Source organism: Mustela lutreola, chromosome 15 (assembly GCF_030435805.1).
Source record: "Mustela lutreola isolate mMusLut2 chromosome 15, mMusLut2.pri, whole genome shotgun sequence".
NCBI lineage: Eukaryota > Metazoa > Chordata > Mammalia > Carnivora > Mustelidae > Mustela > Mustela lutreola.
The window spans coordinates 41521642-41538612 of NC_081304.1; the positions used below are offsets into that span (position 1 = coordinate 41521642).

Genomic DNA, 16971 nt, shown 5'->3' on the forward strand with positions numbered 1-16971 from the left:
CTGATTCTGCCTCACGGTTCATTCTTTCTATTTCTTAAATGTGGTTTCTTGTTTACTGTTTTACTTCTCACCCCGAGAGAGTTTGAAAGCCACCAAAGGACTCTTCGTAATGTGGGAAGTGACCTCAGTGTGGGAGGTCAGGAGGCTGGGAGGTGGCCTTACATGGGCCTCTTTCTGAGCGGGTGGGGATGGCCGTTCCTGCAGTAGCCTCTCGCCCCCAATCCCAAGGGCATCAGGGTACATGAGAGTCTTGGGTTTCATGTCAGATGACAGCTGGACTTTGGGTGAGATGGTGCCTGTGTTAGGTCACCTGTATCCCATACACCTGGCTGGTGTTCACCTCCAGATCGAGCGGTGGTTACAAGTCCCCCAGCCCTGTCCTTTCCCTAGGTAGATGAGGAAACAGGTTCAGAAGTGCAGCGTCCAAGTCTACATGGTGACCTAGAACCTGAGCCGAGACGGAACATGGGGACACGGGTGGTAGTCAAGGTCTCCCTCTTCCCCAGCACAGTTACTGGGACCACCTGTATTCAGGGGCTCCCTTTGTGGGAGTTCCTCTCTGCTCCCCACCCTGAGCCCTTGCCTAGCCTGAGGGGGAGGCATGTTGTACAAAGCCTGATAGAGACCCTGTACATCACTCGATTCCCATATGACCTAACACGGGGCGAGGGGGGCGGTTATCATCACTCTTTATACACTTCCTGGCCATCCCCCCCAGCTCCCCACCCATCACCCTCTCTACACTTCACACCTGAGCCAAGTATACGGTATCTGTTTGACACCATGGTGACGTGGGCCGGCCTGGGTCCAAACCTCATCCATGCTCCTTAACTGCTGTGTGGCCTGGGGCCAGTGACTTCCCCTCTCTGAGGCTTGGTTTCCTCATCGGTACCATGGAGACCATTCTGCCGTGTAGGGTTCTGAAGATGGCTTGAGCTGACTTGGGAAGGGCCTCCAGCTGCCGGCCCAGCCTGGGTCCTGCCCCGCTGACCTGAAGCTCTCTGTCTCCCAGGGTATGGGCTATCTCCACGCCAAGGGCATCGTGCACAAAGATCTCAAATCCAAGAACGTCTTCTATGACAACGGCAAAGTGGTCATCACAGACTTTGGGCTGTTTGGGATCTCGGGCGTGGTCCGAGAGGGCCGGTGAGTTGACTTTGGGTGTGAGGGCCGGTGAGTTGACTTTGGGTGTCGGTACAGGACAGGGAGGACCTGGGCTGTACCAGCCAGGCCTCGACATGCAGTTCTTGCTGTCTGTTGGTGAGAGGGGCAGCCCTCCCTGCAGGAAAGGCTAAGTTCTACTGCGGTCCTGTTCTGTAGTTCTGGTCCAGAATCAGGCTTGGGTGACGTTTGGGTCCCTTGTACTTAGTAGTTCATTCTCAGGCTGACGCCCATAGGAGGCTGTGTCCCCAGGGTTCACGACCCCAGGGAGGGAGACACGATGAGGAAGAGCATCAGGTTTTATGTCCCCCAAATCTTGAAGGGTGGTGTTTGGGGAGAAAGGCTCTCTCCAAGAATCTGGGGGACCTCCGGGAAGGAGGGTGGCAGTCTGGCTAGAGACTGAGCCCTGGGCCAGGTTGTAAGATACACAGGCAGACTGATTGTCTCCTGGACGGAGAATCTGCTCCCTGCTGATACTGGTTACTGGCCGGCTTTCCTGGAAGAAGCTGGTTATCACCCTTCTCTAGGTGCCTCTGCAGATGCAGATCAGTGAACTGTTTTCTGGGATGTGCATTGGGTGGTGCAGCCTCTTCGCTGCTGGCTGAAAGGCCCCATGCCCTTGCCCTGGCTTCTTGGCCTCCAGGCGTGAGAACCAGCTGAAGCTGTCCCATGACTGGCTATGCTACCTGGCCCCGGAGATTGTGCGCGAGATGACCCCCGGGAAGGATGAGGACCAACTGCCATTCTCCAAAGCTGCCGACGTCTATGCCTTTGGGTGAGGAGGCCCCTGATTTCCCCATCCTGGGGCTCTGAGGCCAAGTGTGGCCAAAAGAAGGGGCCCTGCTGGCTTGCAAGGGAGCGGTAAGGAGGCAGGGGCGGTGATGTGCTGAGTCTGGTTCTGCCGCTTGTTGGCTAAGGGACCACATCCTTGACCTCTTCCTCTGCTGTAAAATGCAGAGAATTACGGTGCCTCCTATGAGGTTGCTTCGGGAAGACTAAGGTGATTTCTGGGCGTCAGTCTCACCCAGTGCCCCGTGAGGATGCTGACCAGAGCTCAACACTGTCCCTCTGGGAGAACCAGGGGGTTCTAGTGCCCCACAAAGGTGACCAAAAGAAAAACAGAATAGGAATACAATGTGAGCCAGATACAGAATTTAAAGTTGCTCCCAGCTACTCTAAAAAAAGACAAACGGATGAAATCCGTTGTAATCATGCATCTAACTCTAGATCCAAAATGTCATTGCCACATGTCATCAAAACAAAAGATTAAGCAGTTATTTTACTCCCACACAGTTTTCTAGGAATTTAATGAGTATGTTACCCCTGAAGCACCCCTCAGGTTCACTCTCAACCTGTCCATTGCTCAGTAGTCCCACGTGGCTAGTGGCCCCTGCCTTGGATCGTGGGTGGTTGAGGGAGAAGGCCAAGATGAGTCAAGAAAGGCAAGGCAGCTCGGGGAGGCTGGGTGAGAGCCTCACTCTGGAATTTCAGGGCACCTTCCTGTGGGAGGTAGTCTCTTCCTGTCCTGACCTGGGATGTAGGCATGAGCCCTGCTGAAGATCTCTGTATCAGGAACTCTGTTCCTATCCAGCCTCACACTTCCCACCGCAAGGCCTTTGGGCCACGGGAAGGCCACCAGGCTGCCATCGCAGTATTTCTGGAAGCGTGGTGGGTGGGGAAAGCGGGAGGAGGATCCTGGGTGCGCTGGCTGGGTTCCTGGCACTGTGGCAGCAGGAGGTCCTGGGTGCGGGAGCTGGGCTGGGCGGTTCAGTCGCTCACGCTGCCCGGGCGGTCCCCGCAGGACTGTTTGGTATGAACTGCAAGCAAGAGACTGGCCCTTTAAGAACCAAGCGGCAGAGGCCTTGATCTGGCAGATTGGAAGTGGAGAGGGTATGAAGCGTGTCCTGGCCTCCGTCAGCCTGGGGAAGGAAGTCACTGTGAGTAGCCACCTGTTCTCAGAAAGGGAGGAAGGGCTGGGGCGGGGGGTGGGGCACACGACAGGTGCGCCCTTCTGCATTCACTCACCTGAGAAATGGGGCATGGAGGCAGAAGTGTCCTAAGCGGGCCTCTTTGCTTGCCCGCCAAAACACCTGTGCCCTTTATTACCCAACTGTGTTTCTTTAGAAAAACCATTGTCTTAAAAAAAGGAAAAAAAAAAGGACTGGTCCTGGTTTTAATTGACTCCTGAGTTGGAAAAGATAGTAGAGCCCTGTATGTTCCTTACATGGAGGAAGATGATCAAATCCTCCCTGCACAGAACACAGACAGGGGTTTCCTGTGGCATCACATGAATCTCGCCCCGAATGTTCTTCTCAAACACCCAAGAACCAGTCGAAGTTTCCGCAGCGTATTTGTCAAAAAGCCAGATCATAACACAGGTGCGGACCTCCTGCTTCTGGACACGGCCGGTGGTTTCTCTGCATGGCGGTTTTTAAGTGTCCCGCCCCGACACAGTGGTGTAAGGAAGCCAGGGCTGGATGTTTCCGGTACAGGCAGCATCCCCATGGTAATCAGGCGGAAGTGGGTGCTAGCCCGGATGTGAACACACTCCAGGAGGTATCTGGGGGGCCTAGCACTGGGGGTTCCTGCCTGGAGGGATCCCCAGTGCGGGTCCAATTGAGCTCTAACTGGGCTGACGCCAGGGACGGTGCTGGCAGAGTCGCCGTCTGCAAGTGGAGACAGGCCCAGGGAGAAAGCCTCCTGATTTTCCTTCAGGACCTGACCAGATCTTCATATTTTCCTCCTTTGACTGGTGGCTAGCTGTTAGGGCATCTTTGGAACGCTCGTTTAGGACATGGTGCCCGGGGTGCTTTATTCCAAGGGGGAAGCTGCCGTCTGGTTGAAGAGCAGACTCTCTGTACATGTGTGCTCCTCCAATAGGGACACCAAAAGGCTAATCTGTAGCACCAACACCAGGCTCTTTGGCCACTTGATAGCCCCTCTTCTGGGCTGTTGAGCAGGGCAGGTGCGTCATGAGAGCCTCCCCGACGCTCTTGGACTCCTTCCCGGGCAGACCCACCTTTCCCTGGCATAGCCCCGGACCCCTGGGGACTAGAGGTAGGAGAGGTTCAGGCTCCTGGCTACTGAGTCATTCAGACTGCAACTTAAGCAGCTGGTACCTTCTAATCTTCTTCTTTTTCTTTTTTTCAAAGAATTTTGTTTATGTATTTGACAAAGAGAGAGAGATTACAAGTAGGCAGAGAGAGGGGGGAAGCAGGTTCCCTGCTGAGCAGAGAGCCCAATGCGGGGCTTAATCCCCGAAGGCAGAGGCTTAACTCACTGAGCCACCCAGGTGTACCCCGTCTTTTTTTTTTTTTTTTTTTAAGATTTTTATTTGAGAGAAGAGACTGTGAATGGGGCAAGGGGTTGGAGGTGTGGGGTGGGGATTCAGAGGGAGAGAGAATCCCAAACAGATTCCCCACTCAGTGCAGAGCCCAACACGGAGCTCAATCCCAGGACCCCTAGATCACAACCAGAGCCGAAATCAAGAGCCAGATGCTTAACTGGCTGAGCCGCCCAGGAGCGCCTTAATTTTTTAAAATAAGTATCTGACAAAATCAGGATCATAACATGTAGCTCAGTTTTTTAAATCATGACCTTTTTTCCTCGTGGTGTTTTGATGTGCTTATTAACTCAAATCACGAACAGAGTCTTCTTTTTACACCTGTCTGCCCTGGCGTACACCCTAATATGGCTACTTCTCTGTTGTTGGACATTTAGGTTATTTCCAGTTTTTACCTGTTAAAATAAAGTCATGAAGGACACCTTTGTATAAACCAGAATGTGCCTGTATGTTTGTTTTATGTGAAAGAAAAAAATAGCGAGTTGCTTTCCTGGTAGCAATCTCCATTCTCTCTCTGCGCACTTGCAGTCTTGGCGCACAGAGTGGTGGGTGCGGTCTTCAGAATGGGGAAGGCATAGAGCCCATCAGAGGCAAGTGAGTCAGAGTGCAACACTGACCACAAGTCAGCATCACCTGGGAGCTTTTGAAAATATCAGGACCCCAGGGCCTCAACCAGAGAGAAGGATTTAATTGGCCTGGGTTGGGGCTAAGATCATAATTAATTTTATCTTTCATGTTTCGTTCTGGAAGGATTTCTTACAGTGTGGGGTTGCGGGTCTTTTGAAGCCCCTTAAGAATAGATTAGGGAGCAGGGAAGTGGGGAAAAGAGAAAATGGTCCAGCAGTCAGCTCCTGGTTCATGAAAGTTGACTTTCTTGTTTGGTTTTTTGGGTTTTTTTGTTTGTTTGTTTGTTTGTTTTCTGGGTTTTTTTGTTCTTTGTTTTTTTAAACACATTACCATTGGTGGGTAGAGGGGGTCATAAGTCAGGGGCAATAAAAAGTGATTTTTGAATCATAATCAGAAGCAGGGAGTGCCCTCTGCGGAGCACCTTTCTCTGCCCCTCCAGCCAGTGCTGTAAGTTCACCACTAAGTTTCTGGCCATGGCAGCCACAGTGAGTAGTGCACCTAGGCTGACGTCAAAAGGCCAGAACACTTCTTTTTTTTTTTTTTTTTTTAAGATTTTATTTATTCATTTGACAGAGATCACAAGTAGGCAGAGAGGCAGGCAGAGAGAGAGAGGAGGAAGCAGGCCCTCCGCAGAGCAGAGAGCCCGATGCGGGGCTCGATCCCAGGACCCTGGGATCATGACCCGAGCTAAAGGCAGAGGCTCAACCCACTGAGCCACCCAGGCGCCCAGAACGCTTCTTAATGAAAACCAGCAGTCCCCCACCTCAGGTCAAGCTCCAAAAGACCAATGCTTGTTCTAGCAGCTTTCCATTCCCTGTTCCTCTGCCCCTTCTCTGCTCAGCCTCCCGTCAGCTTTCCCTCTATCCTTTTATTAAGACTGATTCTGTGTCAGTATCATTGAATCGTCTATGCTATGTCAGCAGATGGAGGCCAAAAGTAAAAAGAAAAGAAATACGGGTGCACCATTGTAATAGATTCTAGTTGCCATGAGCTGCTGATTAAGCAGCTTTCCTCTTTGTGCGTCTCTCTCTCTCTTTCTGTCAGTTACTCAAAGGCTCACCACAATTTTGTTGGCTTCACACGTGGACCATGGTTTTCTTGTGCAGTTTTTGGTTTTTCCTGTAGTTTCTGATTGTCTTCTTTTTTTCTTGCTGAGAATGGTCACAAGCACCACCTTTGCCGTATTCCTGAGGTTTTGCGGCTCCTACGTACTGCTTATGGAATGGAACTTGTTCCATTCTTCTTAGGGCCCATTGGTTTCTCGTGATCTGGATAATGGAATTTTAGGCCTGCTGTAGTGCTGTCATCCTTCCATTTCTCTTTGTTCATCCTTGGCTCAGTACTAGAATTTCGTGTATCGCAGGTCTCCCCATATCATTGTTTGCTTTCTAGTAAAATGCGAGAGAACCCTAAAAGAACTCCCTCCCAGTGGTTGCATAGGAGATAATCTTGAAATCCTTATATGTGCCTGAGCAAGTCCTGATTTTGTTCTCACACCAAGAGGTTCACAATAATCTTCCCTAAGAACATGAAATTTTAGCTGTGCTGTCAGTAGACAGCACATGTCCAGGGCATTGCTGAAAAATCAGATATTAATCTTAAAATTCTCAATCTTTTGTAGATGCCCTATTTTATTCTCTCTGGGAACATCTTCTCTTTATTCTTGTTGCATTGAAATGTCATTCAAATATGCCTTAGAATAAGTTTATTTTTCTTGGTTTGGTACTCTTTTTTTTTTTTTTTAAAGATTTTATTTATTTATTTGACAAAGAGAAATCACAAGTAGATGGGGAGGCAGGCAGAGAGAGAGAGAGAGGGAAGCAGGCTCCCCACCGAGCAGAGAGCCCGATGCGGGACTTGATCCCAGGACCCTGAGATCATGACCCGAGCCAAAGGCAGTGGCTTAACCCACTGAGCCACCCAGGCGCCCCGGTACTCTTTTTTTCAGTGAGGTCTCTTCACTGGGCCTTTTCAGGTCAAGATTTCAGCTTCCCTTAAAAGTTTCTGGGATATTTTCTTTCATTATGTCTGTATTACATAGTTTCCTGCCCTATAGTTCCTTTGTTTTCTCTTGTGGAAACTCCCATTGGACAGAATTTGGTCCTTAGTGAGCTTCTGTGTCTTTTACCTTCTTTGATGTTTTTTCTTCCTACCTAAAATCGGGGGCACAATCTGGGGAGCTTCCTGGATTTTATCTGCCAGTATTCCTACCTAATGTTTTGTTTCAGAGGCTCTGTGATTAGGGTGTGTAGTTCAGGGGTAGAGCATTGGATTGCAGAAGTTCTGTAATTAATCTCAAGCGCTTCCTTGTTTGTTGGTATGTTTTTATTGATCTTGTTTTATGCTTCTGCACACACACACACACACACACACACACACACACTTACTTTACTCCAGAGTTGGTGTTTTGGTCAGTGTATCTTTGGTCTTTCTTGTTTTCCTAACCTGGTGGGCAACCCCACGAGGTATAGGTGCCCTCAAGAACAAAATCCTGAGCATACGTGGGTGAGCACTTTCTGCCTGGCTGTGTAGGCAGGCCTGTCTTCTTGCCGGGGCTCTCCTGAACCGAAAGGCTGAAAAGTGTGCAGTAAACACTCAGATCCGGAAAGCAGGCAGCAGATGGCCCAAGTGAGAGGAGCTTTACTCTCTCTCTCTTTTTTCCCCAAGTGGGCTCCACACCTAGCATAGAGCTTGAACTCATGACCCTGAGATCAAGACCTGAGCTGAGATCAAGAATTGGACACTTAACCACCTGAGCTACCCTGGTGCCCCTTGAGGGGCAGTCAGGACAGGTGTTCTGCGGGCTCTCAAGCGCTCCCCTCCGTTTCATCCTTCTGGCCACTCCCAGCCTCTATTGCTGTATCGCTGAGGCTCCCACCCCTGTCGCAGCTCTACCCCACATATATTCTGAGCATCTTGCATTTCTTCTGCTTTTTTTTTTTTTTTAAAGATTTTATTTGTTTATTTGACAGACAGAGATCACAAGTAGGCAGAGAGGCAGGCAGAGAGAGAGAGAGGGACGAAGGCTCCCCGCTGAGCAGAGAGCCCGATGCGGGGCTCGATCCCAGGACCCTGAGATCATGACCTGAGCTGAAGGCAGCGGCTTAACTCACTGAGCCACCCAGGCGCCCTCTTCTGTTTGAAAATTCTACAACCCCATTTCTTTCTTTTCTTTCTTTCTTTTTTTTTTTTTTTAAGATTTTATTTATTTGAGAGAGAGAGAGGGAGAGAGGCAGAGGGAGGAGAAACAGGCTCCTGCTGAGCAGAGAGCCCAATGCAGGGCTCAATCCCAGGATCATGACCTAAGCTGAAGTCAGATGCTTGACCAACTGAGCCACCTAGGCGCCCCATAACCCCATTTCTGATCTCTTTTCCTATTAGCTGTTTGTTCAGCTTTGTTCCTGTTATTCCAGGGTGGTGTAAGAAGGAAAGAGGGGAGACAAGCTCGTGCACTTTGTTTTCCACTGGAAAGCTTGAGAGCTCTTCTGAGATTCATGGCCAATCTTCTTAACATGGGCAGGATGTTGGGGGACCACCACACGGAGGCGGGGGGCTTAAGAGCATCGAAGGGACCCTGTGCAGAGTACCCGAGCTGCGCCCTCCTCCCTCCCTCCCCGCCAGCTCTCACCCCCCACCCCTGCCGGCTGTGTTCACAGGAGATCCTGTCTGCCTGCTGGGCTTTCGACCTACAGGAGAGGCCCAGCTTCCCCCTGCTCATGGACATGCTGGAGAAGCTGCCCAAGTTGAACCGGCGGCTCTCCCACCCCGGCCACTTCTGGAAGTCTGCTGAGTAAGTAGCCCCTCGGTGGGCCTTCGCAGCCTCTCCTGGTATCTTAAAGGGCACCGTCCACTCTGTCTAAGACTTAGATCTGGGGAATACACAAACCAGATCTCCCCCTTGCCCAAGTGATACTAGGATCTTGTTTATTTCAGAGACTCCTTTTGAGACACGAGCGTCTCTAGTCCTTTTCTGTGAAAACCTACATATCCCTGCTACCAGAGCAGTGCTGATGCTGGGCCCAGACAGGCCTGGACGAGAGGAATCTGCCTCAGAAGGGGCCAGACACGGCCCCTGTTGGAGGCCAGAGCAGTGTGGGTATTAGAGCAACACCGACATCAGCAGTGCTGCTCTTACTTAAAAGGGTATAGACTCGAGATGGCTTTGGAACCTCCCAGACCAGCCACCTGGGTTGAGGACCACGTGGTCCACGTTTCTGTGCCACTTTGAGGAGGGAAGGCCACCCCCCTTCTGCTTATTTATTTATTTATTTTTTCTTTTTTTTTTAAAGATTTTATTTATTTGTTTGACAGAGAGAGATCACAAGTAGGCAGAGAGGCAGGCAGAGAGAGAGAGGAGGAAGCAGGCTCCCCACTGAGTAGAGAACCCAATGCGGGGCTCGATCCCAGGACCCTGAGATCATGACCTGAGCCGAAGGCAGAGGCTTTAACCCACTGAGCCACCCAGGTGCCCCCCCCTTCTGTTTAATCACACAGTCCTTGGTACCCCTTGGTACAGGTGGCCTGTGCTCCTCCTGACCATTCTGCCTCATTCCCCTTTCTCTCTGTCCCTCTGGCTCTGGCTCTGCCTGACCCTCAGAAGTGGGCCTCTGCCCTGCCGCAAACCCTTTGTGGGAATCCGAGGAAGTCCGTCGTTCTAGGCCTCAGTTTCCACAGCTTTAAAAAGTAGTCTGCGGCCAGATTCGGGGGGTGGCCTCATAGCGTGGGGAGTGTGTTAAACTTTGCAGGCATGAAGGGAAATTGGAGCCACAGCTCCCATCCCTAGGATTTGTAGTGTGCCCAGCAGCACCGCCACAGTCCTGAGCACAGTCTCTATGGCAAGGACTCAGCTCTGCCATTTAATGCAGGAGTAGCCAGGGACAGTGCATAAACCAGGGGGCTGGCTGGGTGCTAAGAAAGCTTTATTTATGGATGCGGCAACTGGAATTTCATGCAACTTTCTTTTTTTAAGATTTTTATTTCATTTGCCTGAGAGAGGGAGCACACAAGCAGGAGGAACAGCAGAGGGAGAGGGAGAAGCAGATACCCCACTGAGCAGACTCCCCACTGGCACTCAATTCCGGAACCCTGTGGTCATGACCTGAGCTGAAGGCAGGCGCTTAACCGACTGAGCCACCCAGGGGTCTCTCATGTAACTTACACATATTATGAAATCTTCTTTTGATCCCCCCAACCCATTTAGAAAGGCAAAAACCATTCTTAGTTTATGTATTGTGCAGAAACGTGTTGAGCAGTCCATATGTGAAAAGACCCCTGAACAATAGGAATGGTTTTAAGCTTTTTTAAGACGAAGGGCGCTTTATAAAAGTGCAATCTACCCCAGACTCCCAGTATATAAACCAGAAAAAGTGGAGCTGCTCTTGCTAGTTGCAGGGGCAGGAGCCTGTCCATACCCCCCAAGGTGGCTGCTGGAGCACCTGCCATCCCATCACTTACCCCTGGAGAAACTGCTCCTGGATTTCCTACCTGCTGCCCAGGTGTGTGGTGGCAACAGCATCCATCCTAGTCTAGAAAGGGCCAGTTAGTAAATATTTTAGGCTTGTGGCTCATATGATCTCTATCATATGTTCTTGGTTTTTTCTGTTTTGTTTTGTTTTTAACCTTTAAAACGATCCATCTTTTTGTGGCTGGATTTGGCTTAGGTATGGTTGGCTGGCCCATCTTGAAAACAAACCAAACTGGGTTTGAAACTATAGGCAAGGGTGGTAGCCCAGCATGAGTCATCCGACCAGGGGATGCCGGTAAGAGAACTCACTGAAGAAATGTGGTAAACCGCTGATTGAGGCCATGTGCAGGGACGGCCTAGAGGAATGACAGTTTGAGGTTGGGAACGCTTTCTCTTAGAATGCCACGTTAGTGTCCATATTTTGCTCTGAAGATGGGTCAGAGTCTAGTGTAAATGGGGGGCAACAAAATGTTGCCACTGGAGGTGTGGGTACTACCCAGCCATTGCTGAGTACCTGCCACACCCCTGGGGAGACAGAAGGCCCAGGCCAGGCCTCAGCCATCCGGGAGCTTGCAGTATAATCAGTGAATGGATGAGGGAATGATGCCAACATGCTAAGTGTTGTGCCAAAGAACAGCCTTGGTGGGATGCTCAGCCACACTCAGTGCCCTCTCTGCCCACCTAGGGAGCTTGAGGAAGGGTTCTCCAGAAGAAGGGGCATTGGAACTGGCTTTCCAGCAGGAGCTATCCTGGTAGAAACGAGGAGAGTGGGGTTCCCCTGGACTCTGGGCAGCTTGTTTAACATCCTGGGCCCGAGTCTGGTCATCCACAGAAGAGAGGGCTGCACTGGGCGGGTCTAGCATTCAGGAGATGATTCCAGATTCCCTAAAGACTGTAGAGCCCCAGCTTCTCATTTCACAGGTGGGAGACAAAGCCACAGCTGGGTGGTGTCCCCTGCCCAAAGCCATCTGTGTTAGCTGCTAAAGGGGAAAATGCCAGCCTTCCTGAATGAGCCTCTCACCGCTTCCTTCCTGTTCATGATTTCTATTTCAATACGTCCCGCCTCTAATTCTCATTTTCTCTTTTCTTTCCCATCTGTCTTGTTGCTTTTTTATTTTGGGGGGGGGTGGACGTGCTGGCCTGTGCTGTCCTCTCCCCACTCCATCGTCTCCCTCCACCTGTCTGCTTCCGGCGCCCGACTCCGTCACCCGTGGGACGGCGCTCTTCCCGCACTTGGCCACACGGTCGCCGGGCACCCCCAGTCGCTGGCGGAGCCGCTACTACGGGAAAGGGCGTGACGGTCGCCTGGACTTTCAGAACTCCGGTCCTGCTCTGGAGGAATAGTGTGTCTTCCGTTATTCCGCTCATTCTCTGCCTGTTTGCACCCCGCTTCCTGTTCTCTGTCTGCATCCGGCTTCCCCAGTTTCCTCTGTTCTGTTCCCCTAAGCCAAAGTGATGTTCCTGTAGGCAAAATGGCCCCCCGTAAGGGTCCTACAGGTTTGTGTGTGTCTCGCAGGGCTGAGAGGAGGCCCACAGCACGTGGCACGACCTCTCTCCACCCACTGTGGCGGATGTCGGCTTATCCCAGGGTGGAAGAGAACTCGGGAGACTTGGTCCAAGGCCAGGGCACCCTTCAACCAGAGCTTAAAGAAGGGAACACAGTAAGCAGAAGGAGTGAACTTTCAGGAAGTCTGGTTTGATAGTCAAAGGCTGAGGGGCCGTGGGTCCATTGGCCAACCTCTGTCTAAACATCCTCTGACTGTCCTGGGGAGCATGGTACAGGCGCTCTGCGCCAGGTCCCTTCCGAGCCCTCTGCGCTGCCAAGCCTGGGATGGAGTGGGGACGCCTTTCTCCCTCTCTGCAGGGAAAGTGGGCTCCCTGCCCTCTGCCCTGGCCAGGCCTCTGCCGCTCCGTGGGCTCGGGTTCTGACTCTGTTCTCCTCTCTTCTCTCTCTCCCCGTAGGTTGTAGGCCTGGCTGCCTTGCATGCACCTGGGGCTTTCCTTCTCCTAATCGACACTCGGCACCGTGACTTCCGCTCAAGCGCCAACTGACGTGCGCGCACTAACCCAGGGGATGCGATCTCTGCCGCTCCAGGCCTCTCTCCCGAGACTTCTTCTTTTGCTTTGTTTTTTAAAACTAGCCTCCTCCCCCTCTCCATGGCCCGTGTGTCCCAGAATAACTGCCATCCACGAAGACGCCCTAACAGCCCCCGCACCCCGCCCAGCAGAGCTGCCTCCCCTGTCTGGGACTTCATCCTCTAACTCTGCCTCTGTGGGGTGGCGCCGGTGTGTTTGGGCGGTCCTGTCTCCCCACTAACACCTCCATGAGGTTGACTGCCCCTGACCGCTGCCCCCGACCCCGGGGCCTGACTGGGTCCACAATGCAGGGGAGGGCTTTTGCTTGGCTGTTAACCTGCAAGGTCTTGTCCAGCAAGGAGTGGGATGATTTCAGAGCTGCCCAAGGCCAGTCCCATCTGGGGGCATTGGGTCCCATTGCTGTGAAAGTCACTGGCTGGGAAGGGCTTTGTCCCCAGCAGTGCCCTTCGGAAAGTGGTCCTAAAAACAAAGGGGGCCTGTCGCCAAACAGTTGCACTGATGAGAGCAAAGTTTCTGCTGCCGATCCCCACAGACAGAAAGTACCAGACCCCAAGTGAGCGTTCATCCAGAGGGTGGCTAAGAGGCTACACGCAGCACTGGGCTGCTTTCCAGATGCAGGTTCCTGGGGTTCCCGCAAACTGAGTCCAGGTCCCTGGAGGCGGGCTCTAGGAGTCTACATTTCTACATTGCCCCCCAATGTTTGGGGACCATTTCTGAAAAGATGGTGTGAGGCCGCTCTCTTGGTACTTGGGGTCCGGTTTCTTTTTTCCCCCAGTTGCTCTCGGAGCAGAGCTCTCCTGGGCCGCATGTGAGACAGTAGCTCAGTCGAGGCCATGGCAGTGACAGCAGGCGAGGTGCCAGGCACTCCGAGACTGAGAAGCTCCTGCCCCCCAGGAGGGTATGTGACCAAGTCTTAGCCCCGAGACCACGCCTGACCAGGAGCAGCTCTGCTAAGCCTTGCTTCTCGCTGGGGACAGTTCCTCTGTGGAGCTTGTGAAACAGGCCCGCTCCTTGGCTAACATTATCCTACTTCCGATCAAGGCCAGTGGGGCCGTAACCCATGTTTTTGTTCCTCTTTGCAGCATTAACAGCAGCAAAGTTGTACCCCGGTTTGAAAGGTTTGGCTTGGGTGTCCTGGAGTCCAGTAATCCAAAGATGTAGCCAGCCGTGCGGTTTTTCTGCCGATTTCTTTTCTTCTTAAATGTGTTTCTAAAGCGTCCAAACAACCACCATGCCACAAATGAAAACACTCTTCGAAACATCAGTCTACCCTCCTGAGTGGTGCAGACCAGGAGTGTGAGTCCTTGACTCTGACCTGTCCATCCAGGGAAACATCTGGCCAGCGTTAGAGCCACACCTGCTGTTTCTTCTTCAAGTGATATATCACCGCCAACCAGACTTGCCCCGAGAGGCAGCGAAAGTTTACATGGATGTTTCTGGGGTGTGAACTCGATGCTTCACAATAGGTAATAATAAACGGTGGCCGCAGAGGCACACTGGCACCACTGGCCAGGATGGTGGGAGTGGCCTTCCCCTCTGGAGGACCATGGCGGCGGTGAGGAAAAGGAAGAAAAGCACCATCCTTGTGGCTGTTCTTGGGGTCGGATGGGGACCACAAGTTTTGACCTGGACTCAGCTTTGGCCCCAAACCCCAGAATGCCCCTCTGTAGGGTTCTCCCCCTATCCTAACAAAGGGACACTGTCACTTTTTCTTCTGGCAGAGGAAACCCTGGCTAGAAGCCAAGTGGGATTTTGAGGGTCAGGAGTTCCCAAAGGGCTTGGGTTCCCCAATTATCCAGCCTGTCCCTGCTGGAAAAGTCAAGACAGATTAAACCCAAATAATGTCTGGATTGATCCAGGGGTTGCTGGCCAGGATTTCCAGCACCTGTAGACAACTTTCTCTCACACAGCTTCTAGGAAGACCGCAAGGAGATGGTACTCAGGGCTTCAGATTTTTAGACACATCCCAGTCCTGGCTGAGATTTGACCCCAGAGCTAAGGCCCAGCCCCACAGCTGTGTGTACCATGAGGGCTTGCACCCAGGAGAACCAAAAGGGGAGCAGGAGGGAGAAGTGGCAGGCAGCGGGTTCCTGAGCTTACCCTCCCAGCCACAGGGGGACCTGGCTCTTCAGAAGCCCCATTAGTCATGCCAAGGTTCTAGAATTGCCCACCCCTCCTCCAGTCCTGTTGAAGGCCCGGAGCCACTCTTGACTCTTCCACTGTCCTTATTCTGAGCCCTTAGCTAAGACGGGAGGCCTGTGCCCCTCCACACTGTTCATGCAGACCCACCCAGTCCACCAGTCCTCAGGGCCTCCCCTGAACCGAGTCAGGACAGGACATCTGCCTGTGTATTTTGCACCAGAAGGAGGGGCTTGACTGGGGAAAGTCCGTGAAATGAACATATTCTGCCTATCTTCATTAGAAGCTGTCACCTAAAGAGAACAGTTCCAGATGACAAAGAAGCCTTCAATGGGTGTTACGCCATGGTAGGCCTCAAACCAGAACTAACCAAGGGTGATGAGGGTGGCGATGTAGTTGGATTCAGACCCAGACCCTGTGTCCATGCTCTGAGCCAAGATGGGGGTGGGGGGCATGTGGCCCTCCCATCCCTTTCATTTAGACCCACCTAGCAGAGCTCCCAATCTTCAGAGCCTTCCCTGGAGTCTGGCCAGAAGGTCATACGAAGCAGGCCTCTGACAAGAAGTGGTGGGGCTGCCTTCCTGACTCCAGGTCCGACGCCCCTCGGCTGACCCACGCCTGGAGAGCACAGCTGTGCAGCAGGGCGAGGTATTCAGGATCCCACTGCCCATCAGCACCCCAGACCTGAGCTCCTTAACCCTTCCCAGTTGCGGGTATGGGTAAGACGAGAGCTGTAAGCCAAGTGGATTCAGCTCCTGGTGGGTCTTCTGTCTTCTTTGGGGCTTATCCCTTGGCCTCCCCGATGAGTGTCACACCTGCAGGTCAGTTAAAGAAGCTTTCATCGAACACCGACGGTGTCTTGCCCAAGTGCAGGGGATGCTGTGATGGGAGTAATGACAGTCCCTGCCCTTAAGGAACTAACACTGCCAAGAACCCTGAAGGGTTGCTGAAGGTGTGGAGGACAGCCCCTTCATCTTCAGGACCCTGGACAGCTGGCCAGCTCTTGGCTTAGCCTCTGCTGCCTGCCATTTAAGAGAAACTTGGTCCCCTGCTCCCTCTCAAAGTGACTGTGAATTGAGGTTGGGAAGACGTGCTTGCCCTTCTGTGTGCTCTCCCGTCTGCCATGGAAACACATGAAGGACGGCCAGATACTGTGAATTCAGTGCTCACAGCCGACTGTGAAGGGGATGGCAGAAGCTGGGACAGCCTCCCCAGCGAGAGCTCTGGGGGCTATAGAGGTCCCCACTGGGGTCTGAGAATGGGGCCCAAGCTTTGGTCCTTCGCAGCATACCTCCAGTCCCAGGCACGCCCTCCAAAACCCTCCTAGGTTTTGGTGTCCCTGCTGCCTTTAACCCCCAGAGCCACAGCCGCTGGCTCTCCATCCAACTCGAGGTCTTCAATCCTAGCAAGTTCCCCATTGGTTGTGGGCAGTGTAGCAACGTTGACCTCTTTGTGTCACCAGATCAGTGCAGAGCGCTGGAATCCTGTCCTCTCGTGGCATTTTCCTTGTCATCACAGGGAGCAGCCATGTGCCCTGTAAGCCTGCATTGCTATTGTTCCGTGTTGATGAGGGGGCCGGGTGGAGACATAAATGTGAAGCCGTTTCGGGAGCTCGTGTGATGCTACAGTGTTAGCCCGGATTTCATTCGTGTGTGTGTGTAAAACCAGCGTCTTCCGTGGCCACAGGCACACACTTGCTTTTTTGAATGTGATGTAAAATTTGTACAGTAAAAGTTTTTATATTTTCTATCAACTGCATTTGTCTTCCAGAAATGCTATTAATTTAAATTAAAATGGTTAGTATTAATGAACGCACTGTATCCGTTTTTTTGCCACTGGCAAGAACACATCCTTTGTGCCAGGCCTAGCCTGGGTGTCTGGAGTTGGTGAATAAAATTGTACCAAGGTGTCTGGGGCTTGTGTCTCCTTGGGTCAGTTCCAGATGTGCCTGGGGAGCTGCTCGGATGGATGGCCTGAGGGAACAGGAATGGGGCTGGAGAATCGGACCCCCTCTAGGAGCTCCTTCCAGAGAAGGCGTCCGTGGACCTGAAAGTCAGATGGAGGAGTGGAGACAGAATGGCATCAGCTGGACAAGAGAACGGTCATCCAGCTCCAGCACCAACAGCTCATGAGCAGACCC

The 16971-nt window shown here is 52.3% G+C and overlaps 1 protein-coding gene across 3 annotated transcripts in view; it reads left to right on the forward strand.

The window, feature by feature from the left end:
* Positions 1 to 16740, forward strand: part of KSR1 (kinase suppressor of ras 1) — a 148262-nt gene extending 131522 nt beyond the window's left edge. For 2 of the 3 annotated variants that reach the window (XM_059150551.1, XM_059150549.1), the window contains 5 exons: positions 1013 to 1146; positions 1805 to 1936; positions 2963 to 3098; positions 8788 to 8921; positions 13775 to 16740. In XM_059150551.1, coding sequence (XP_059006534.1) covers positions 1013 to 1146; positions 1805 to 1936; positions 2963 to 3098; positions 8788 to 8921; positions 13775 to 13853 — 615 coding nt within the window. In that variant the 3' untranslated portion in view covers positions 13854 to 16740. Of the gene's footprint in view, positions 1 to 1012; positions 1147 to 1804; positions 1937 to 2962; positions 3099 to 8787; positions 8922 to 11857; positions 11939 to 13774 lie in introns of all 3 variants that reach the window. The other variant, XM_059150550.1, reaches the window with a different exon arrangement.
* Positions 16741 to 16971: the final 231 nt, after the last annotated feature.